Consider the following 25,600-nt stretch of genomic DNA (forward strand, 5'->3'; position numbering starts at 1 on the left):
TGATCCCACAAGTGTTCAATGGGGTTGAGGTCAGGACTGCTGGCAGGCCATTCCATCCTCTCCACTCCCAAATTCTGGAGGTAGTCTCTGAGAAACCCTGCTCTGTGGGGGCGAGCATTGTCATCTTGGAGGATAGAGTTCGGTCCCAGACTGTGGAGATATGGGATTGCCACTGGTTGCAGAATCTCATCTCGATATCTCTCTGCATTGAGATTGCCTCCAATGATGACAAGCCTCATTTTTCCAGTGAGGGAGATGCCGCCCCACACCATCACACTGCCTCCACCAAAAGATGTTACTCTATCGGTGCAGCAATCAGCATAGCGTTCTCCGCGTCTTCTCCACACTTTGACCCTATGATCCAACTGCCGTAGGCAGAATCTGGACTCATCGCTGAACATAACGTTCCTCCACATGTTCAGGTTCCAGTGCACGTGTTGCCGACACCAGCGCAAACGGGCCTGACGGTGAAGGGCAGTCATGGCAGGCCTCCTGGCAGCCCTATGAGACCGGAGATCGGCTGCGTGCAGTCTGTTCCGAATTGTCTGGGCAGAGAGTCGTCGGCCATATCGTCCTGCAAACCTTGACTGCAAATCTGTAGAAGACAGCCTACGGTTCCTAAGTGCTGACAGGGTGAGGAAACGGTCTTCTTCGGGTGTCGTCTTCTTGGGACGCCCACTTCGCGGCCTGTCTCCGACATCCCCCGTTATATGGAACTTGGCCTTCACTTTGGAGATGGTACTAGGGCTCACTCCAAATAATGCCGCAACTTGGTTTTGCGGAACACCAGCTTGAAGTTGCCCTATCGCACGGGCCCTATCCAGATCAGTCAAACGTGGCATGCCGATTCTTGGAGCAGACACCTACTGACCACTGTAGCAGGGCCCATGCTCACAGATGCTGCCAATCAGGTGCCAATCAGTCACCTGATTGTCAGCACCTGGGGGTACCAGAAGCTCAAAACAAAAGTCAATAGCAACAGCAGAATAAGCTGTTTGGCATTGGCAGAGAAGATTTGGCAATTTTTTCATGGGCGCAACCCATATACTCAGCTCTGCTGCTCATCCCACAAATGCATGTTCCTTACAAATGTGGCACCATTTAAAATGGAAATAAACAGGCTTTCCAACGGTATAAGATTTATTGCCAAGAAGCATTGTTACAACAAAGAAATAATCTACCAAACATAATTTCCTTACTTTTTGTGCTATGTTTTATATGCTAAAACTCTCGTTTGTTTGTTCCTGAACTACAGCCAAAACGGTACACGACAGCGCAACAATTTTTAGGCCCACCTTTGGGGCTAATGGAAGAAGTTTCATTGAAATCGGTGTTATAGGGACGGAGGGGGGAGGGAGTGAGTGGGGGAAGGGAGGGAGGAGGGAGGATAAGGGGGGGTTGAGGGGGATGGAGTGGGGGAGAGGAAGGGGGGAGGGGACGGGGGTGGAGAGAGGGGAGGGGGAGGTGGATGGGGAGGGAGGTGGACGGGGAGGGGGAGAGGGGGGATGGGGAAGAGGGGTGAGGGGGAGAGAGGGAGAGGAGAGGGTGCTGCACCAATGCAGGAAAGGTTTGGGCCCAACGGGTCCAGTTGGTCTAATAATAAACAAAATTCAATTAAAAAAACCAATATTAGTGCAAAAGAAAGCAAAGGCCCAAAGCCCACCAGGTTCTTGGTCACTTGTCTACATCCCCTTAAAGATACTTTGCTTCCTCCTCCCTCTCACAATCACACAGAGTTCAACTTCAGAAACAAACTTGTAAGTTTAACATTTTATTCCCTCAGCCTCAGAATCATTGACGAGTCAGAGCAGAGATCCCAGAGTCACAGCAAGGGGGCAGATAGCTGGAATGTGAGGCACCTCAGGCAGCGATTGCAGGCAAGGGAGGAGGTTGCTTGGGCTCTGACAGACCTAGATCTTGATTGGCCATTGGCGAGTGGCAGAAAACTGGATCACAGCAAACGTCATTCATTTTTCTATTGAGGATAGTTGTGACAAGTTAGCCAATTACAAGTGTGCATCTTATGTCAGAGACTGGAAATTCGCTGGGGACAAAAACAAATTCTGAGAGGCAGAATTCATCAGCAATAGAGAGGCAGGGATCGACCATGCATTCATTGTTGGTGGGAGATCCACGTTTCATTTACGGTTTTGGAAGATAAATGTATAGATGACATTGTCCATTTCATTTTTAAAATCCACAATAGATAGCAAATATCAATTTGCACAAAATCCTTAGCGTTACACTCCATTGGTAAGGATTTCCTTACCAAACCGAATCTCACAATTAGCACAGTCAATCTGAGGACCTTGGTCTTGGAATTATTGTCCCTCAATAATTACGTTCCCACAGTTAATTGGATGCTTACTCACTCAGAGCAGAAAGATCATCTTCAGTCAACGAACACTCATGGACATCAAACACTTGCAGTTGTGTGACATTCAGTAAATGTGTTGCTGTCTCCTTGAAGCCACCACCAATATCATTACAAGATAAAACCATTTTCTTCATATTGGGTACATAATTCAGTGCAACACCTGAAGAAATCAAAACAATCCATGTTTTACACAACAGGTTTGGAATTCGGATCAGAAAAGACAATTATCCTTAAAATGGTTGCATACTTTGTTTGAACGTTGAAGGTGAAATCTGCCAGAAGTTGACTGAATAAACAATTGGATATGTTTGTCGAGACATATTGGAATTGAGCAAATCAAGGTAGACGTCTGGGGATTCAGAGTGTGGGCATGGTGAAGTATCTTAGGCTACAGGCTGATAGATGCTTTGATGAAATAGAACACAGGAACAGGCCCTTCTGCCCACTATGTCTGTGCTGAACATGAAACCAAGTTAAACTAACTTCCTCTGCCTGTGATCCATAACAGTCTATACTCTGCACATCCACGTGTCTGTCTAAATATTACAAATGCTCCACCAGCACCAGCACCCCTGGCAGCACCTTGCAGGCACCCACAACCCTTTCAAAAACATCCTCTTTAAACTTGTCCTCTCTGACTTTAAACCTGCACCCTCTAGTTTTTCCACATTGCCACTAGAGTAAAACGATTCTGACTGTCTCCCCATTCTGTGCCTCTCAATTTTATACACTTCAGTCAGCTCTTCCGTTTCCCACAGCCTCTGATGTGCCAGAGAAAACAATCCTCATAACCAATAGCTCCAATCCAGGCATCCTTCTGCAAATCCTCTTCTGTCCCCTCCCCAAAGCCTCCACACCCTTCCTGTAACTGGGTAACCACAACTGCACCTAGATTCCAAAAGTTTTATAAAACAGCATTGTGACTTCTTGACCCTTGTACTCAATGCCCAGAGCATTGAAGGCAAGCAATACCATGTGCCTTCTACCTGTGTTGCCACTTTCAGGGAGATATGAACTTGGAACCCAAGATCCTTCTGTGTGTCAATGCTGTTAAAGGTCTTTCCATCAACTGTAAACCTTTCCCTTACATTCAATCTCTCAAAGTGCAACACCTCACACTTGCTCAGCTTAAACTCCATCGGCCATTTCTCTGCTCATACCTATAATTGATTTATCTCCCGCTGTATCCTTCCTTAGCTTTTTTCACTGTCCACAGCTTCACCAATTTTTGTACTTTTGTAAACTTACAAACCAACCCATAGCGGTCGCAGAACAGATCACTGTGAATGGAACGAGTTTAGATGGGGCACTTTGGCCGGCATGGACGAGCTGGACTGAAGGGCCAGTTTCCGTGCTGATGGCACTATGATGAACACTACTGGTCACAAACCTCCAGCCAGAATAACTCCATTCCACCACTAATCTGTCTCAATGCCACCAGGGGGCGCCGCACGGCGGCTGCCTCGCCAATGGTCTGTCTTCGTCTTTTCCTTCTTTGTGTTTTTAGTTTGTTGTAAAATGTATGTTTTTGTTTATCTTTAGTCTTTGTATTTGTGGGTGGTGGATGGGGGGAAACTTTTTTATCTCTTTCCTCGACGGAGATGCGACTTTATCTGTGATGTCTCTCTCACGGACTAACATCGTGGAGTTGGCGGCCTCTTGTTGGGACTTCTAGAGGTCCAAAACCGTGGAGCCTGCGGACTTTAATATCACTTTAACATCGTGGAGCTTGCGGTCTCTTTGCCAGGGGTTGGCCTTTGGTGCTCCAACCTGCGGGAGCTGTGGACTTTAACATCGTGGAGCTGGCGGTCCCTGGTTAGGGCATGATTTTGGGAACTCCAAGCCACAGGAGTTCGACCGCCCCGTTGTGGGAGCTCGATCACCGCTGCGGATGGTTCGATTCCCCCGACCGCGGGAGGATAGGAGGAAAGAAGAGAAGACTTTATTGCCTTCCTTCCCAGTGGGGAGTGTGGAGGAGCTGCTGTGGTGGATGTTTATGTCTAATGTTTATGTAGTTGTGTGTCCTGTTACTTTTTTGTTCTGACTGTATGACAAACCAAATTCTCTGTATGTTGCAAAACGTACTTGGCTAATAAAGCACTATTATGATTATGATGAGGAAGCCAGTCATTACTTTGGTCCCATGCATCTGGCCTTTTGGATCAACCGACCTCATGGGATTTATCAAATGTGAAATCCATGTGGGTAACATCTGCTCATTGGATAACATGTGGCCATGTGGATCACACTAACCTCATTCACCACCTTTGTCACCTCCTCACTTGTCCATTATCTTGAACATTCTCTCTCCAGCATTGACGGGTGGGTGTCATTCCAAACATAAGTTGGAGGAATGGAGGTTTACCATCAGTCACGGCCCTACTCCCTCAACCAGACCAGACGTTTACTGTTGTCACAGCGCCGTCTCCCTTGGGGGTTGTTCTGATCCCTTTAACCGGCCGACAGGCCGAGAGAGGCCAATCCCCAGCATCATTGCCAACAGTCAAGTCCAATTAGCTGCCATTGGTTGGTCACCTGAACCTTGTCAGCCAACTCTCCATAAAACCCAAGCGTGTGAGCCAGAGGGAGACTAGAGAGGAGAGAGGAAGTAGAAGAGAAATTGGAAGGAAGGAAGGAGCAAGGGAGATGGTGTGGGCTGCCTCCCTCATAGTTGTGTACCCTTGGCACAGGTACGAGAAAGACCAGGCCTCTGGGACAGACCCGCGACCACCAGCGCCACCCTGTGGTCAAAACTCGACTGCTGCGAAAACACGCCCGAGACAGCCAGCGCCTCTACCTGAGACTAAGACCGAGTAGCCGGGGAAAGCCTGAGATATCAGAGCCTCTTCCACCTACAGATGAGGGAGGGACAGCTACCTGAGGCTAAGACTGGGGCCGGGGAAAGCATGACATATCAGAGCCTCTTCCACCCACAGACGAGGGAGGGGCGGCCAGTGTTGCCTGCTCAAGCCCACAGCTGAGCCGCCAGGAGGAAACCTGTACCGTCAGCCACTCCTCTTGAGCAAAGGTGAACCACAGGAAGAGGCCTGAGATCTCCTTGCCTTCTCCCTCAAGACCAGGACTGAACTGTTGGGACAAGCCCAATATCACCAGCGTTGTCGTGCGTGTACTCTCTTGGCGAGGGGCGGTGCTGGCATGCAGTCATGCACTTTGTAAATAGAATAAAGCAAGTGTGTTAACCCTCGTGCAAGTGAGTGTCAGTGTGGCCACTGTCACTCCCTGACACCACACACTGCAGACAAAGGACCAAGACAGCAGGCACACCAGTGACGTGAAGGGAAACTTGCAGCTGTCAGCATTCATTGTTCTGGAAAGTTCTGCTGCGTCAACATAAACCCTCCTCAACAGCACCAACAAAACCCCTCCATCGGCCATGCAGGCTCGGAGCATCTTGTCAGGAGAAAGAACAAATGAGGGAAATACAGAAGAAATAGAAAGGACACAGGGGACAAAGAGCTGGTATGACCACAGACTATGTTAGAACTTACCCAACATCTGCACGCCAACTTGTGTCAGGCCGCAGTTGCATAATTTTAACACTTGCAGATGTGGAACATGCTTCAGTTCCTGAAATAAAATTGCTAAACCACATCCAATGCATCTATTCATGGACAGGTCCAGAACCTCCAAATTTGTGGTTACAGATAAAGCCGTCCCTATAGAATAGAAAATAAAAATGAAACAGTGCTCAGGATGTAATGAACGCACAGTTCCACAGTTCATATTTTGCCAACTTTAAACAGTAGTGGACCTCACTTGAAATACAAGATCTTTCCCTGTCTGGAAAGATAGGATGTAGTAGGAGACAGGAAGACTAGTGGGAGAACTGAGAAGGGGGAGGGGATAGAGAGGGTAAGCAGGGACTATCTGAAGTTCCCTCTCCATCCCCTTCCCCTTTCCCAGTTCTTCCACTAGTCTTCCTGTCTCCTACTACATTCTATCTTTGTCCCGCCCCCTCCCCTGACATCAGTCTGAAGAAGGGTCTCAACCCAAAACGTCACCCATTCCTTCCCTCCCGAGATGCTGCCTGACCCACTGAGTTACTCCAGCATTCTGTGTCTACCTTTGATTTTAACCAGCGTCTGCAGTTTTTTCCTATTGTTTAGAATGCTTGAGCTGATAGGATTAATTACCCAAGGCCACCCCATCATCTGCCGTCAGATTACAATCAACCAGCTTTAGGATCTTCAGTGTCGAGTGCGTGTGAAGTTTCTGAGCAAAGAGAGCCAGGTTCCCTCCCAGCTCACTGTTCCACGATAAGTCGAGCTTTTCAATGTTGACCAAAAGCTGCACAGAGTCACCTGCAATGCAATGCCACAATTAGCCTTCACTTTATTCCCTGTAAACATTTGCTTTACAAATAGTGTTTTCTATCTTTTTGGCATAAATCAGAAGAGGGTTCAGATACTAAATCTTCATGGAGAATCAGTATTCTCACGCAAGGAGAAATTGGAGAGGAAGCTACATTTTCAGGCTTTTTCCAAAAGACCATAAAGTAAATTTGGTAAGAAACTGCCAATGCAGTGCACCTACCTAGTGAGGAAAGGTCAAGCCGGGAGAGTTGGCAACTGGCCAGCTCAAGCACTCTCAGCTGGGCCGTATGTTGCAGGTGACTGCACAGCAGGTTCACAGCTCCAGCTGGTAACTCGTTCCACGACAGGTCCAGCTCCTCCACAGATGGCACATTTGGCAGCAAGGAAGCTGTAGAGGGGAATCATTAAAGATAGAAACATAGAAAATAGGTGCAGGATGCCAGTTGGCCCTTCGAGCCAGCACTGCCATTCATTGTGATCATGGCTGATCATCCACAATCAGTAACCCGTGCCTGCCTTCTCCCCTTATAATAATAATAATAATAATAATATATTTATTTTATATAGCGCCTTATCGCATGCTCAAAGCGCTTTACAAATACAATTAACATAGAAACAAACAGACAAACTATCCTGACGGAAAAGCGGCGAATACTCAACGCCAGCGTCCTCTCACGTCAGGGTCCGGCAGTAGACATCAAAAAGCACAAGACACACAGATACAATTTTTTACACAAAACAGCCATCACAGTGATTGCTCTAGGCACACCCTCACTGTGATGGAAGGCAAAGTCTTATCTCCTCCTCATTCTTCTCCCGTGGCGCCACGAGGCGATCGAGGCTCCCAACCCCTTGAAGCCCCCACCGGGCGATGGAAAGTCCCAGGGCCGAGCCGAGCAGGCCGATGAAAGTCCTGAGCCCCCACCGGGCGATGGAAAGTGCTACGGCCAGGCCATGCAGGGCGATGAAGGGCCTGCGAGCGGGGCAATCAAACCTCGCGCTTCGGGGCGGTCGAAGCTGCTACGGCTGGAGCTCCCAAAGCCGGTCGCCAGCCAGGGACCTGCGAGCTCCCGATGTTGCGGTCTGCAGGGCCCACGGCCGAGGCCTCCGAGATGGTAAGTCCAGGCCCTGCGACCGGAGTCTTTGAGGTCGATCCCAGCTGGAGGCCGCCGACTCCACGATGTTAGGCCGTAGCGCGAACAGAGATACGACACGGTAAAGGTCGCATCTCCGTTGAGGAGGAGATTTAAAAAAAGGTTTCCCCAACCCCCCCACCACCCCCCTACATACACAGAGCCAAAAATAAAACAAAACGTACATTTAACATCGACAATGACAAAAAAACACCAAAAAAACGGAGAGACTGCCGGTGAGCCGCAGCTGCAGAACACAGCCACGCCCATATCCCTTGATTCCACTAGCCCTAGAGCTCTATCTAACTCTCTTTTAAATTCATCCAGTGATTTGGCCTCCACTGCCCTCTGTGGCAGAGATTTCCACAAATTCACAACTCTCTGGGTGAAAAAGTTTCTTCTCACCTCAGTTTTAAATGGCCTCCCCTTTAATCTTAGACTGTGGCCCCTGGTTCCAGACTCCCCCAACATTGGGGACATTTTTCCTGCATCTAGCTTGTCCAGCCGTTTTATAATTTTACACATATTGATAGCCAGTTACTGCATCTCCAACAACGAGGAGAAGGCCTACCGGGAGGAGGTGGCTGATCTGGCACTCTGGTGTCAGGACAATAGCCTCCTCTTGAATGTCACTAAAACAAAGGAGCTGATTGTGGACTTCAGAAGGGCTAAACATCCAAGGACGTACACGCCACTGGAGATAAATGGGTCTATTGTGGATAGGGTGAGCAGTTTCAAATACTTGGGAGTCCGCATCGCAGAGGATCTGACGTGGGCAACGCACATTGCCGCACTGGTGGGTAAGGCTAAGCAGCGCCTTTACCACCTTAGACAACTGAGGAAATTCAGAGTGTCGCTGAGGATCCTTCATTGCTTCTACTCTGGGGCTGTAGAGAGCATCCTGTCCGGCAACATTACAGTCTGGTTTGGGAACAGCTCTGCCCAGGACAGGATGGCCCTGCAGAGAGTAGTGCGTTCGGCAGAACGCACCATGGGAACTACACTCGTCCCCCTGCAGGACCTATACATCAGGAGGTGCAGATCCAGAGCAAGCAAGATCATGAGGGACCCCTGCCACCCCAGTAACGGACTGTTCCAGATGCTACGGTCAGGCAAACGCCTCCGCTGTCACGCTGTGAAAACGGAGAGGATGAGACGGAGCTTCTTCCCACAGGCCATCAGGACTGTCAACTTTGATAACCCCAGAGACTAAATTTTTGTCGACACTTTTTGTGCTATGTTTAGTAACTTATTAACTTTATTTATTGTAACTGTAATTATTTTTGTGCACAACCCGCAGGCATTGCCACTTTCATTTCACTGCACATCGAGTATGTGTATGTGACAAATAAATTTGACTTGACTTGACTTGACTTGACATGGAAGCTCAAGGATGTAGAGGTTCAAATTCAGACAAATGCCAAGGGAAATTAATGGATCACTGGCGATGGATTGGAAGATGTAACATGGACAAACTAGAGTTTCAGTCTTCCCAGTGTTTAATGGGAGCAAAAGTCAGAACGTCTTATTACATGGAAACAAGCCCTTCGGCCCAACTTTTCCACACTGGCCTGGATTTACCCATACCTCTCTAAACATGTTCTATCCATGTACCTGTCTAATTTTTTCTTAAACGTTGCAATAGTACCTCCTCTGGCAGCTTGCTCCATACTCCTAAAACCCTTTGTGTGAAATAGTTACCCCTCAAGTTCCTATTAAATCTCCCCCCCCCCCCCCCACCTTAAACCTGTGTCTACCTGATCTATTCCTATCATGATTTTATACACTTCTATAAGAACACCCCTCATCCTCCTGTGCTCCAAGGAATAGAGCCTGTTCAACCTCTGCTAAAAGCTCAGACCCTCAAGTCCTGGCAACATCCTCGTAAATCTTCTCTGCACCCTTTCCAGCTTGACAACATCTTTCCTATAACATGGTGCCCAAAACTTAACACAATACTCTAAATGTGGCTTCACCAACGTCTTATACAACTGCAACATGACTTCCCAACTTCTATATTCAATGTACTGACCGATGAAGACCAATGTGCCAAAAGCCTTTTGACCACTCTATCTACCTGAGATGCCATTTTCAATAAACTATGTACCTGTACTCCTAGATTGTACATTGATCAGTCTTAAGAAGGGTCTCGACCCGAAACATCACCCATTCCTTCTCTCCAGAGATGCTGTCTGACCTGCTGAGTTACTCCAGCATTTTTTGTCTACCTTCGATGTACTCCTAGATCCCTCTGCTCCACAACACTCCCCAGAGCCCTACCATTCACTGTGTAGATTCTGCCCAGGTTAGTGCTCCCAAAATGCAAGACCTCACATTCCATCAACCATTCCTCAGCCCACCTGCCCAACAAAACAAGATCCTGCTGCAATGTTTGACAACCACCTTCACGATCTACAATACAGCCACTTTTGAGTCATCTGCAAACTTGATAACCATGCCATGTACGTTCTCATCCAAATAACTGACATAGATGACAATAGACAATAGACAATAGGTGCAGGAGTAGGCCATTCAGCCCTTCGAGCCAGCACCGCCATTTAATGCGATCATGGCTGATCACTCTCAATCAGTACCCCGTTCCTGCCTTCTCCCCATACCCCCTCACTCCGCTATCCTTAAGAGCTCTATCCAGCCCTCTCTTGAAAGCATCCAACGAACTGGCCTCCACTGCCTTCTGAGGCAGAGAATTCCACACCTTCACCACTCTCTGACTGAAAAAGTTCTTCCTCATCTCCGTTCTAAATGGCCTACCCCTTATTCTTAAACTGTGGCCCCTTGTTCTGGACTCCCCCAACATTGGGAACATGTTTCTTGCCTCTAATGTGTCCAATCCCCTAATTATCTTATATGTTTCAATAAGATCCCCCCTCATCCTTCTAAATTCCACTGTATACAAGCCCAATCGCTCCAGCCTTTCAACATACGACAGTCCCGCCATTCCGGGAATTAACCTAGTGAACCTACGCTGCATGCCCTCCATAGCAAGAATATCCTTCCTCAAATTTGGAGACCAAAACGGCACACAGTACTCCAGGTGCGGTCTCACCAGGGCCCTGTACAACTGTAGAAGGACCTCTTTGCTCCTATACTCAACTCCTCTTGTTACGAAGGCCAACATTCCATTGGCTTTCTTCACTGCCTGCTGTACCTGCATGCTTCCTTTCATTGACTGATGCACTAGGACACCCAGATCTCGTTGAACTCCCCCTCCTCCTAACTTGACACCATTCAGATAATAATCTGCCTTTCTATTCTTACTTCCAAAGTGAATAACCTCACACTTATCTACATTAAACTGCATCTGCCATGTATCCGCCCACTCACACAACCTGTCCAAGTCACCCTGCAGCCTTATTGCATCTTCCTCACAATTCACACTACCCCCCAGCTTAGTATCATCTGCAAATTTGCTAATGGTACTTTTAATCCCTTCGTCTAAGTCATTAATGTATATCGTAAATAGCTGGGGTCCCAGCACCGAACCTTGCGGTACCCCACTGGTCACTGCCTCCCATTCCGAAAGGGACCCATTTATCCCCACTCTTTGCTTTCTGTCTGTCAACCAATTTTCTATCCATGTCAGTACCCTACCCCCAATACCATGTGCCCTAATTTTGCCCACTAATCTCCTATGTGGGACCTTGTCGAAGGCTTTCTGAAAGTCGAGGTACACCACATCCACTGACTCTCCCCTGTCAATTTTCCTAGTTACTACCAGCAATATGGCCCAGCACTGAAACCTCCAGTCCGAGAACCGAAACCTTCCACCATCACCCTCTGCTTCCTTCCATGAAGACAATTTTCCATCCATTCAGCTATCTCTCCTTGAATCCCATGGGGTCTGACCTTCCAGAGTTTCCAACGTCCACAGCTCTGCCTTCATCTACCTTAGCTCTGCCTTCAGCAACATTTTTGGTCACATCCTCAATACACAAGATTCAGGAGACATTACCTCCCACGTACAAAACCACGTCGACTATCCCTAATCAAGCCCTGTCCATCTAAATGCCTATATATCCTGTCCCTCAGAATACTCTCTAGTAACTTTCCGACCACAGACATTAAGCTCACTCGACAGCAGATTCCAGCCTTTTCCCTGCAGACCCCTGCAGTGGGGGGGGGGGGGGGGGGGGGGGGAAGGGTTGACAAATCGGGAATATGGAGATGGAGTTAAAGGGGAAGCAAATACAGGAGAAATTGCAAAGGACTTTCGAATAAATGGGAAGGAAAGTTCTAGATGGGATAAGAGAGTAAGGTCAGGGCCACTGTGAGAGGGGAGGGGAATACCGAAGTTAAAGTGTTGTATTTAAATGCGCGAAGTATAAAACATAAAGTGGATGAGCTTGAGGTTCAGTTAGACATTGGCAAGTATGATGTTGTGAGAATCTCTGAGACATGGCTACAAGAGCACCAGGGCTGGGAACTGAATATTCAGGGGTATACGACCTATCGAAAAGATAGACAGGTGGGCAGAGAGTGTGGGGTCGCTCTGTTGGTAAGGAATGATATTCACTCCCTTGCAAGGGGTGACATAGAATCAGGAGATGTAGAATCAGTATGGATAGAAATAAGAAATTGTAAGGGTAAAAAGACCCTAATGGGAGTTATCTGCAGGCCCCCAAACAGTAGCCTCGACATAGGGTGCAAGTTGAATCAAGAGCTAAAATTGGCATGTCACAAATGTAATGCTACGGTGGTTATGGGAGATTTCAACATGCAGGTAGACTGGGAAAATCAGGTTGGTAATGGACCCCAGGAAAGAGAGTTTGTGGAGTGTCTCTGAGATGGATTCTTACAGCAACTTGTACTGGAGCCTACCAGGGAGAAGGCAATTCTGGATTTAGTGTTGTGTAATGAACCTGATCTGATAAGGGGACTCGAGGTAAAAGAGCCATTAGGAGGCAGTGATCATAATATGATAAGTTTTAATCTACAAATTGAGAGGGAGAAGGGAAAATCGGAAGTGTCAGTATTACAGTCTAGCAAAGGGGATTACAGAGGCATGAGGCAGGAGCTGGCCAGATTTGACTGGAAGGAGGCCCTAGCAGGGAAGACGGTGGAACAGCAATGGCAGGTATTCCTGGGAATAATGCAGAAGTTGCAGGATCAATTCATCCCAAAGAGGAGGAAAGACTCCAAGGGGAGTAAGAGGCACCCGTGACTGACAAGGGAAGTCAAGGACAGCATAAAAATAAAAGAGAAGTATAACATAGCAAAGAAGAGTGGGAAGCCAGAGGATTGGGACTCTTTTAAAGAGCAACAGAAGATAACTAAAAAGGCAATACGGGGAGAAAAGATGAGGTACGAGGGTAAACTAGCCAATAATATAAAGGAGGATAGTAAAAGCTTGTTTAGGTACGTGAAGAGGAAAAAAATAGTCAAGGCAAATGTGGGTCCCTTGAAGTCACAAGCAGGGGAATTTATTATGGGGAACAAGGAAATGGCAGACGAGTTGAACCGGTACTTTGGATCTGTCTTCATTAAGGAAGATACACACAATCTCCCAGATGTTCTAGTGGCCAGAGTTCCTGGGGTGAGGAAGGAACTGAAGGAGATTCACATTAGGCAGGAAATGGTGTTGGGTAGACTGATGGGACTGAAGGCTGATAAATCCCCAGGGCCTGATGGTCTGCATCCCAGAGTACTTAAGGAGGTGGCGCTAGAAATTGTGGACACTTTGGTGATCATTTTCCAATGTTCTATAGATTCAGGATCAGTTCCTGTGGATTGGAGGGTAGCTAATGTTATCCCACTTTTTAGGAAAGGAGGGAGGGAGAAAACGAGAAATTATAGACCAGTTAGTCTGACATCAGTGGTGGGGAAGATGCTGGAGTCAATTATAAAAGATGAAATTGCGGAGCATTTGGATAGCAGTAACAGGATCGTTTCGAGTCAGCATGGATTTACGAAGGGGAAATCATGCTTGACTAATCTTCTGGAATTTTTTGAGGATGTAACTAGGAAAATTGACAGGGGAGAGCCGGTGGATGTGGTGTACCTTGACTTTCAGAAAGCCTTCGACAAGGTCCCACATAGGAGATTAGTGGGCAAAATTAGAGCACATGGTATTGGGGGTAGGGTACTGACATGGATAGAAAATTGGTTGACAGACAGAAAGCAAAGAGTGGGGATAAATGGGTCCCTTTCAGAATGGCAGGCAGTGACTAGTGGGGTACCGCAAGGCTCGGTGCTGGGACCGCAGCTATTTACAATATACATTAATGACTTGGATGAAGGGATTAAAAGTAACATTAGCAAATTTGCAGATGACACAAAACTGGGTGGCAGTGTGAACTGTGAGGAGGATGCTATGAGGATGTAGGGTGATTTGGGCAGGTTGTTTGAGTGGGCGGATGCATGGCAGATGCAGTTTAATGTGGATAAGTGTGAGGTTATCCACTTTGGTGGTAAGAATAGGAAGGCAGATTATTATCTGAATGGTGTCAAGTTAGGAAAAGTGGATGTACAACGAGATCTGGGTGTCCTAGTGCATCAGTCACTGAAAGGAAGAATGCAGGTACAGCAGGCAGTGAAGAAAGCCAATGGAATGTTGGCCTTCATAACAAGAGGAGTTGAGTATAGGAGCAAAGAGGTCCTTCTGCAGTTGTACAGGGCCCTAGTGAGACCGCACCTGGAGTACTGTGTGCCGTTTTGGTCTCCAAATTTGAGGAAGGATATTCTTGCTATGGAGGGCATGCAGCGTAGGTTTACTAGGTTAATTCCCGGATTGGCGGGACTGTCGTATGTTGAAAGACAAGAGCGACTAGGCTTGTATACACTGGAATTTAGAAGGATGAGAGAGGATCTTATAGAAACATATAGGATTATTAAGGGGTTGGACACGTTAGAGGCAGTAAACATGTTCCCAATGTTGGGGGATTCCAGAACCAAGGACCACAGTTTAAGAATAAGGGATAGGCCTTTGGAATGGAGATGAGGAAGAACTTTTTCAGCCAGAGAGTTGTAAATCTGTCGAATTCTCTGCCTCAGAAGGTAGTGGAGGCCAATTCTCCGAATGGATTCAAGAGAGAGCTAGATAGAGCTCTTAAGGATAGCGGAGTCAGGGTGTTATGGGGAGAAGGCAGGAACGGAGTACTGATTGAGAATGATCAGCCATGATCACATTGAATGGTGGTGCTGGCTCCAAGGGCTGAATGGCCTCCTCCTGCACCTATTGTCTATTGACACTTTCGAAAAGAGGCACAATATTTGCCCCCTCCAGTCTTCCGGCACCTCACTGTGTTTAACGACGACTCATAAATCTCTTTGAGACCTCCTGCAATTTCCTCTCTAGTTTCTGACAGTGTCCTCAGATATATCTGATAATGAATCTAATTAGATTCATCATGTCAGATCATTTCCAGAGAGTCGAGGCGTTGCAGTGCTAATTGTGGAGGTAGATTTGTGCGTTATCTCAATGCCTAATGAAAATGACTACTATTATTTCTGACGTAATAGAAAGATGAAAAATCAGAGGGGGTTTGCAGAGCACTGCTAGAAACTGTTCACGAGAAGATATTACATGTGATGCACCAACTACAACTGATTACAGTCCCTTCCATTTGGGAACACGAGAATTACATAGAAACATAGAAAATAGGTGCAGGAGGCCATTCGGCCCTTCGAGCCACCACCGCCATTCATTGTGATCATCATCATCATCATATCATATATATACAGCCGGAAACAGGCCTTTTCGGCCCTCCAAGTCCGTGCCGCCCAGCGATCCCCGTACATTAACACTATCCACTAGGGACAATTTTACATTTACCCAGCCAATTAACCTACATACCTGTACGTCTTTGGAGTGTGGGAGGAAACCGAAGATCTCGGAGAAAACCCACGCAGGTCACGGGGAGAACGTACAAACTCCTTACAGTGCAGCACCCGTAGTCAGGATCGAACCTGAGTCTCCGGCGCTGCATTCGTTGTAAAGCTGCAACTCTACCGCTGCGCTACCGTGCCGCCCATGGCTGATCATCCACAATCAGTAACCTGTGCCTGCCTTCTCCCCATACCCCTTGATTCCACTAGCCCCTAGAGCACTATCTAACACTCTTTTAAATTCATCCAGTGATTTGGCCTCCACTGCCCTCTGTGGCAGAGAATTCCACAAATTCACAACTCTCTGGGTGAAAAAGTTTTTTCTCACCTCAGTTTTAAATGGCCTCCCCTTTATTCTTAGACTGTGGCCCCTGGTTCTGGACTCGCCCAACATTGGGAACATTTTTCCTGCATCTAGCTTGACCAGTCCTTTCATAATCAGTAACGTATGCCGCAAGATAGAGTTCACTGGAGAATAATGCAGTCATCAAATGCAAACAAATGAAGGGACAGAGGAGTTTTCACAATCATCTTGGATGTCAGTAGTGACTGGGAATCATTTTAACGCAGGCCAGCAACACAATGTCAAGCGAGAGTTCCAGGCACAATTGTTGTAATAGACAGCACTTGAAAGGAAAGGATGGAGATCTTGCACTGGAGTGCAAGGACTCAAGCTATATATTTGATACTGTTCTTTGATTCGATGTAGCAAGGCATCTAGGTGCCAGGAACACTTGCATTCTGGGACAGAATGACTGAAATTGGATAAACTTACCCAACTGGACAACATCGTCCATGGTCAGCTGACAGTTATTGAGGTTCAAGCACTTCTTGTCTGGTTTCTTTCCCAACTTGTCCATGAATTCGGCCACTTCCTCCCATTTTCCTGCAGTGTCCACAACATCTGCATCCTTCAATTCATCTTAACACAAAAATAATTGCAAGAACACAGAGACAGAGGTGAAGATTTCACAGTTGCAACCTCCGTCACTTTGTTCATCATCCTTCACACCACATTCTCAATGGGAATTCAGCAACCTTGATTATTGGTTAATCTGCATAACAGTGTCAGTGTTGACAAATGCACATCCCTGTTAGGGTGAAGGGCAAGGCAGGCAAACGCAAGGAAGTTTGGCTGATGAAGGAAATTGAAGCAATGGTCAAGAATAAGAAGGATGCATGGAACAGGTACAGGCAGCTGGGTTCATGTGCATCTCTGGAGTTTCAGGAACTAAGGAGTAAACTCATAAAGGAAATCAGAATGGAAAAAAAGGGGCCAGGAGATAACTCTGATGGGTAGCATTAAGGACAATCCCAAGAGATTTTATAAATATATCATATCATATCATATATATACAGCCGGAAACAGGCCTTTTCGACCCTCCAAGTCCGTGCCGCCCAGCGATCCCCGTACATTAACACTATCCTACACCCACTAGGGACAATTTTTACATTTACCCAGCCAATTAACCTACATATGTAAGTGGGAAAAGGGTAACTAGAGAGAGAGAGTGGGACCTCTCAGGAATCAAAGTGGTCACCTCTGTGTGGAGCCACAGGAGATGGGCAAGATCCTAAATGGGTATTTCTCCTCTGTATTTACCGAGGAGAAAGACATAGGACGGAGGAACTTGGGGCAGTCACTGGAAGTGTCATGAGAGCAGTCAGTGTTACCGTCGAGGAAGTGCTGAAGGTACTGTCATGTATGAAAGCAGACAAATCTCCAGGGCCTGATCAGATATATCCGGGGACATTGTGGGAAACTAGAGAGGAAATTGTGGGAGCCCTGGTTGAAATTTATGAAGCGTTTTTAAATACAGGAGAGGTGCTGGAAGACTGGAGGGTGGCAAATGTTGTGCCTCTTTTCAAGAAGGGCTGCAGGGAAAATGCTGGGAATTATAGGCCGGTGAGCTTAACATCTGTAGTTGGAAAGTTTGTCGAAGTTATTCTGAAGGATAGGTTATACATGCATTTAGATGGGCAAGGGCTGATTAGGGATAGCTATAAGGAGAGGCCTATTCTTTGGACTGCAGGAGGATGAGGGGTGATCTTACAGAAGTGTATACAATTATGAGAGGAATAGATCGGGTAGATGCACAGAGTCTCTTGCCCAGAGTAGGGGAATCGAGGACCAGAGAACATAAGTTTGAGATGAAGGGGAAAAGATTTAACAGGAATCTGAGGGGTAGCTTTTTCACACAAAGGGTGGTGGGTGTATGGAACAAGCTGCCAGAGGAGGTAGCCGAGGCTGGGACTAGCCCAACGTTTAAGAAACAGTTGGACAGATACATGGCTAGGGCAGGTTTGGAAGGATGTGTACCAAACGCAGGCAGGTGGGACTAGTGGCGTGTTGACCATTGTGGGAAAGTTGGGCCGAAGGGCCTGTTTCCACACTGTATCAGTCTATGACTAACATCATAATGGAAGTGACTGATCAATGTACACGATAAATTAACAATCATTGAACAGGTACCTGTACAAACCAATCCAGGTGAATTTGCATCAACTTTTGCCCAGCCACCACCCCACCTCAGAGGCCATTAAACTTTAAAGAGAAACACCTGGGAGAAATCTGTGGTTATTGGGGCCTGGGAAAGTAGAGAGGGTGAGCATAGGATTAATATGAATGGGTGCCCACTAGTCAGTTGGGATATGGTGGGCCGAATGGCATGTTTCCATGCTGTATGAATCAGACTCAAAGGGGTTTCTGTACAAAAGTAGAGAAATCTTCCAACTTTCTTGGTGAGGAATCATTTTGAGTTGAGTTTTATTCCCTTACAATCACTGAACATAAACAGGCCCTTTGGCTCACAGAGTGTGACGTGCCCAGGGAATAGGGCATACATGAAACGTTGACAAATGAAGTGGTGAGGTGGGTACGATTATGATATTTAGAAGACACTTGGATAGGAAAGGCTCGGAGGGACAAGGGCCATGCGTCTACAAGCAGGGCTTAGTTAACATGGACAAGTTGGGCTAAAGGACCGGTTGTTATGTTGTATTAGCTCTATGCCTCTCCAAGTCCACATGAACTATTTACACCAATCCTACACTAGTTGCATTTTATTCATCCAAGATTCCCATCATCTTCCTGAAGATTCAATCGTATTTAATATTGGAGTGGGATTGTCTGCTCTTGTTATGGTCTCACCTGCCTTTGGTACTACCAGTTCTGGAACATATTGTCAGGGCTCATATTGTCAGGGTATGGGGAGAAGGCAGGAACGGGGTAATGATTGTGAATGATCAGCCATGATCACAGTGAATGGCGGTGCTGGCTCGAAGGGCCGAAAGGCCTCCTCCTGCACCTATTGTCTATTCCCTGTTGCACTGAAGACATTCCATTTGTTGAAAAGAACTGACCAAAGCCAGGCTTCTATGATGGCATGTATGCAGGGGAAGACTATCTAGAACAGCATTTTCCTGTTGTATTTATACTAAGGATTAGTGTCACTTCCTCATATCCATAATGGCCACCTCTGCTCACAACCAAATGTGACAACATTTGTAAACCCTTAATGTGACTTTGCTGTTTGTACATTATGTGATGCTGAACATACTTGAAGCACTTTATTGCAGCCTCATTAGATTGCACATCTTAACAATTTACGTTCACCCCCAAAATCTTCAAGTCAAATATGATTGTAAGACGAGGAAACTAACGTAGCAGGTCAGATAACAGAAATCCCATCTTAACAGAGTAATTGGTCTCTGAAGATTAAACTGTAGGGCCTAAATAAACAGAGTTAATAATGATGGTTTAAAAGTACCATTAGCAAATTTGCAGATGATACTAAGCTGGGGGGTAGTGTGAATTGTGAGGAAGATGCAATAAGGCTGCAGGGTGACTTGGACAGGTTGTGTGAGTGGGCGGATACATGGCAGATGCAGTTTAATGTAGATAAGTGTGAGGTTATTCACTTTGGAAGTAAGAATAGAAAGGCAGATTATTAACTGAATGGTGTCAAGTTAGGAGGAGGGGGAGTTCAACGAGATCTGGGTGTCCTAGTGCATCAGTCAATGAAAGGAAGCATGCAGGTACAGCAGGCAGTGAAGAAAGCCAATGGAATGTTGGCCTTCATAACAAGAGGAGTTGAGTATAGGAGCAAAGAGGTCCTTCTACAGTTGTACCGGGCCCTGGTGAGACCGCACCTGGAGTACTGTGTGCAGTTTTGGTCTCCAAATCTGAGGAAGGATATTCTTGCTATGGAGGGCGTGCAGCGTAGGTTCACTAGGTTAATTCCCGGAATGGCGGGACTGTCGTATGTTGAAAGGCTGGAGCGATTGGGCTTGTATACACTGGAATTTAGAAGGATGAGGGGGGATCTTATTGAAACATATAAGATAATTAGGGGATTGGACACATTAGAGGCAGGAAACATGTTCCCAATGTTGGGGGAGTCCAGAACAAGGGGCCACAGTTTAAGAATAAGGGGTAGGCCATTTAGAACGGAGATGAGGAAGAACTTTTTCAGTCAGAGTGGTGAAGGTGTGGAATTCTCTGCCTCAGAAGGCAGTGGAGGCCAGTTCGTTGGATGCTTTCAAGAGAGAGCTGGATAGAGCTCTTAAGGATAGCGGAGTGAGGGGGTATGGGGAGAAGGCAGGAACGGGGTACTGATTGAGAGTGATCAGCCATGATCGCATTGAATGGCGGTGCTGGCTCGAAGGGCTGAATGGCCTACTCCTGCACCTATTGTCTATTGTCTAAAACGCTGGAGTAACTCAGCGGGTCAGGCAGCATCTCTGGAGAGAAGGAATGGGTGACGTTTTGGGTCGAGACCCTTGTTCAGACTGATGTGAAATCTGAAGAAGGGTCTTGACCCGAAATGTCACCCATTCCTTCTCTCCAGAGATGATGCCTGACCCGCTGAGTTACTCCAGCATTTTGTGATACCTTCGATTTGTACCCGCATCTGCAGTTATTTTCCTACACGAGTTAATAATGATGCTTACCTGATGTTTGTTTATTCTTATCAGTTTCAGAATTGGGCGACATTTCTTCCAGTTCCTTCTTATTTGTAGAGTAGCCACTTTTAAGAGAATTCTCAGACTGTTTGAAGAATCGAGACACTGAGGATTGAGGCCATCTCTCTGTAAACGACTTACTGCTCCAGATCTGGTTGACAATCAGGTCAAAGGGGGACTTGGACTGCTTGGCATTTTCTTTCTTGTGATGTTTGGAATCTAAAATAAAATTCCCAAAAGCACAACATTGCAGATGCTGAAAAGAATGCAGAAATGGTTGAAGTGCAGAGCGAGATACAGAGAACAATGAAATATTAAATCTGTTTCATTCTCCAGACACTGCCAGACTTGAGCATTATTTTGCATGACATTGTGATACAATTGTTACAGCACAGGAGGTCACCACTTGATCCACTGAGTCTCTGCAAACTGCTCCGAGCAATCTATTTGCTTCAGTCATTCAACCTGCTCCACCCCAAACACAGCCTCAATAATTCACTCAGCGCAGTATTTAATTCTTTCTTGAAGATTCGATTATATTTCTACTATCCTTACAGGACATCCTCAGCCTCAGGTTTTTAATCTGTGGCTTCTGGTTCGTATAACAGGAACAGCTTTGCTCTATTTACCCTCTCTAAACCAGCCAAGTATATACACTTATCATCACCTCCCAACTTTGTTTAATCCAAGGAATGCAATCTCAGCTTCTCCCTTCCAATAGTGCAGTGGAAGTCTGATCAAAGAGTACAAAGAGTGAGGTTGCTGGCCCTACTCGTCTACACTGACCAAAGATGTCTATCTGAGCAAGTCCCATTTGCCTGTATTGGGCCCATATCCTTCTAAACCTTGTCCACCAATGTACCTGTTGAAATGTCTTTTAAACATTGTAACGTTGCCTGCCTCAACATCTGGCAGCTCGTTTCATATCCCTAATCACTCTTTGCGTAAATAAAGCTGCCCTTCAGGTCTCTTTTAAACCTTTTCCATTTCATCTTAAATCCGTGTGCTCTAATTGTAAACTTCACTACCTGGGAAAGATTATGACCTTGCACCTTATCCCTCTTTTCTTGTGTACCTGTACTTCGTCACACCTCAGGCACTTACACTCCTGGGTAAAAAAGTCCAATCTCTCCAACCTCTCCTTTTAACTCAAGCACTATCCTTGAGAATCTTTTCTGCACCTTTTCCAACTGAGGTACATGATTCCTATAGCTGGTTGACCAGAACTGCACCCAATACTCCAAGTATGGTCTCTCCTTGTGACCAGAAACTAACACATGAGATATTGGATGTTAGGCTTCAATTCTCTAGAATTTAGAAGATTATGGATATCATAGAAACATAAAATTATAAAAAGGACGTTGGGAGATTAGATACAGGAGGGATGCCCTGATGGCTGGAGAGTCCAAGGGCCAGAGGATGGGATAATGATAAGGGGTGAACCATTCCAGAGTCAGATAAGTGAGATTTCTTCTTCCAGAGAGTGGTGAACCCATGTAATTCTCGATCACGAAGGAAATCAGAAGGGCAAAAAGGGGCCAGGAGATAGCTCTGGCAGAAAGCTTTGAGGACAATCCCAAGAGATTTTATATACATAAGGGAGGAAAGGGCAACTAGAAAAGATATGGGATCCCACAGGAATCAAAGCGGTCAACTCCGTGTGGAGCCACAGGAGATGGGTAAGGTCCTCATGAGTATTACTCCTCTGTCTTGGGAAAGTGTCCTGAGAGCAGCCGGTGTTACGGTCTAAGATCTGTTGAAAGTACCATCGTGTATGAAGGTAGATAAATCTCCAGGGCCTGATCAGATATATCCGAGGACAATGCGGGAAACTAGAGAGGAAATTGCGGGAGCCCTGGTTAAAAGTTACGAGCCGTCCTTAAATACAGGAGAGGTGCCGGAAGACTGGAGCGTGGCAAATGTTGTGCCTCTTTTCAAGAAGGGCTGCAGGGAAAATGTTGGGAACTATAGGCCGGTGAGCTTAACATCTGTAGTTGGTAAGTTACTGGAGAGTATTGTAAGGGGTTGGATATACAGGCATTTGGATGGGCAAAGGCTGAATAGGGACAGTCAGCATGGTTTTGTACGTGGGAGGTCATGTCTCACAAATCTAAGTTTTTGAAGACGTGACCAAAAAGGTTGATGAGGGTAGAGCTGTAGATGTATATATGGACTTCAGCAAAGCATTCGACAAGGTTCCACATGGTTGGCTGCTCTGGAAGTTTAGATCGCATGGGATCCAAGAAGATAGCTGAATGGATGGAAAATTGGCTTCATGGAAGGAAGCAGAGGGTGATGGTGGAAGGTTGTTTCTTAGACTGGAGGCCTGTGACTAGTGGTGTGCCTCAGGGTTCGGTGCTGGGCCCGTTACTGTTTGTCATCTTATTTGAATGATTTGGATGAGAACACACATGGAAAAGATTAGCAAATTTGCAGATGATACAAAAGTGGGTGGTTTTCCAGATTGTGAAGATGGTGGTGATAAATTGCAGCAGGATCTTGATCGATTGGTCTGGTGGGCAGAGGAATGGTTGATGGAATTTAATACAGAGAAATGTGAGGTGTTGCTTTTTGTGAAGTCTATCATGGGTAGGACCAACACAGTAGGCCTCTGGGGAGTGTTGTAGAGCAGAGGGATCTAGGAATGCAAGGTTCCTTGAAGGTGGAGTCACAGGTAGATAGGGTGGTCAAAAAGGCTTTTGGCAAATTGGCCTTCATCAGTCAGTGTATTGAGTATAGAAGTTTGGAGATCATGTTGCAGTTGTACAAGACGTTGGTGAGGCGCATTTAATGTATTGTGTTCAGTTCTGGGCACCATGTTATAGGAAAGATGTTCTCAAGCTGAAATGGGTACAGAGTAGATTTACAAGGATGTTGTCACCACTAGATGGTCTGTAGACTCTTGCCCAGAGTAGGCAAATTGAGGTCCAGAGGACAGAAGTCAATGGTGAAGGGGAAAAGATTTAATAGGAATCTGAGGGATAATGTTTTCACACAAAGGGTGGTGGATTTATGGAACGAGCTGCCAGAGGTGGTTGTTTTGACTGGGACTATCCCAACATTTAAGATACTATTAAGATAGGTACATGGATAGGACAGGTTTGGAGGGATATGGGCCAAACGCGGGAAGGTGGGACTAGTGTAGCTAGGACACGTTGGCCGGTGTGGGCAAATTGGGCCGAAGGGCCTGTTTCCACACTGTATGACTAAACATATTCATGGAGGAGCTGAATATTTTTCTAAGAGCTAAAGGGATCAAAAGATATAGGGAGTAAACTAGAGTGCCCCTTTACCCATGATCATATAGAATGGTGGAACACTCAAAGGGCTGAATGGCCTTGACCTCTCCTATCTCTCCATGTTTTATTCTTGCATGACCTGCCTTGGAGATAGCGCTGCACAACAGGACGCAGGTTATTTCGTAAACGGTTGTTCACCTCATCCAACCCAATTAATAACCATACCTGTAGTCTCCATTTCTAGAACAAAACCAAAGATCTCAGGTTGACCTCTTTTTCAATGGCACCTTAAAAAAAATTTAAAAGAAATCAGTAAGTTTTATGGAGAAGTCCCAAAAAATTGCAGTATTTTATACAACAAACAGCCCAAAAGCTTTGCACAAATCAATCAAGTTCAGACCCCTTTGGCTGGGATAAACAGTGTCAGACAATTCAATTAATGCAAGGGAGTGACAGAAACAGCTGCACACGTTCATTTGGTTATTTATTCAGATTAGTCTAGTTTATTGTCACGTGTTCCGCAGTAATGAAAATCTTTTTTTGCATGCTAACCATTCAGCAGAAAGACAAAGCATGATTGCAATCGACCCATTTACAGCGTATAGATACATGATAAGGGAATAACGTTTAGTGCAAGGTAAAGCCAGCAAATTCCAATCAAGGATAGTCTGAGGGTCACCAATGAGGTAGATAGCAGTTCAGGATTGCTCTCAGGACTTCACAGGATGATTCAGCTGTGAAGAAACTATCCCTGAATCTGGAGGTGTGTGTTTTCACACTTCTGTAACTTTTGCCTGATGGGAGAGGGGAGACGAGGGAGTGGCCAAGGTGCGACTCGTCCTTGATTATGCTGCTGGCCTTGCCAAGGCAGCGTGAGGTGTAGATGGAGTCAATGGAAGGGAGGTTGGTTTGTGTGATGGTCTGGGCTGCTGGCCTTGCCAAGGCAGCATGAGGTGTAGATGGAGTCAATGGAAGGGAGGTTGGTTTATGTGATGGTCTGGGCTTGCTGGCCTTGCCAAGGCAGCGTGAGGTGTAGATGGAGTCAATGGAAGGGAGGTTGGTTTGTGTGATGGTCTGGGCTGCGTACACAATTCGCTGCAATTTTGTGCGGTCTTGGATGGAGACGTTCCCAAACCAAGCTGTGATGCATCCTGATAAAATGCTTTCTAGGGGACTTGCCAAACTTCCTAAACCTTCTAAGGAAGTGGAGGCATTAGTGGGCTCTCTTGGTCGTTGCTTCACTATGGGTGATCCAGGAGAGGTTGTAGGTGATATTGACTACTAGGAATTTGAAGTTTTCAACCTTCTCCACTTCGGCACCATCAGTGCAAACTGGGGTGTGTGTACTGCTTGCTTCCTGAAGTTGATCACTATCTCCTTTGTCTTGTTGACATTGAAAGGTTGTTGTCTCAACACCAGGACACGAGGTTCTCCATCTCCTCCCTGTACTCTGTCTCATCATTAATTGATATCCGGCCCACAATGGTGGTGTCGTCTGTGAATCTGTAAATTGAATGAGATTTGTACATGTCTGCACAACCGTGGGTGAACAAGGAGTAAAGAAGGGGGCTGAGAACGCATCCTTGTGGAGCACCAGTGTTGAGGACTATCATAGAGAATGATATGTCCCCTCTCCTCACTGATTGGGGTCTGTTGGTCAGGAAGTTGAGGATCCAGTTGCAGAGATGAGTGCTGACACCAAATCCC

At 46.3% G+C, this 25,600-nt stretch overlaps 1 protein-coding gene across 2 annotated transcripts in view; it reads right to left on the minus strand.

Moving 5' to 3' along the window:
* Window positions 1-25,600, minus strand: part of LOC144599115 (leucine-rich repeat-containing protein 31-like) — a 37,027-nt gene that overhangs the window by 8,892 nt on the left and 2,535 nt on the right. For both annotated transcript variants that reach the window (XM_078409834.1, XM_078409833.1), the window contains exons 2-8: window positions 24,119-24,180; window positions 20,643-20,873; window positions 16,465-16,611; window positions 6,932-7,099; window positions 6,532-6,699; window positions 5,887-6,054; window positions 2,373-2,537 (exon numbers count right to left, since the gene is read on the minus strand). In XM_078409834.1, the coding sequence (XP_078265960.1) occupies window positions 2,373-2,537; window positions 5,887-6,054; window positions 6,532-6,699; window positions 6,932-7,099; window positions 16,465-16,611; window positions 20,643-20,873; window positions 24,119-24,131 (1,060 nt within the window). In that variant the 5' untranslated portion in view covers window positions 24,132-24,180. The remainder of the gene's footprint in view (window positions 1-2,372; window positions 2,538-5,886; window positions 6,055-6,531; window positions 6,700-6,931; window positions 7,100-16,464; window positions 16,612-20,642; window positions 20,874-24,118; window positions 24,181-25,600) is intronic.

The sequence above is a fragment of the Rhinoraja longicauda genome, chromosome 13 (assembly GCF_053455715.1).
Source record: "Rhinoraja longicauda isolate Sanriku21f chromosome 13, sRhiLon1.1, whole genome shotgun sequence".
NCBI lineage: Eukaryota > Metazoa > Chordata > Chondrichthyes > Rajiformes > Arhynchobatidae > Rhinoraja > Rhinoraja longicauda.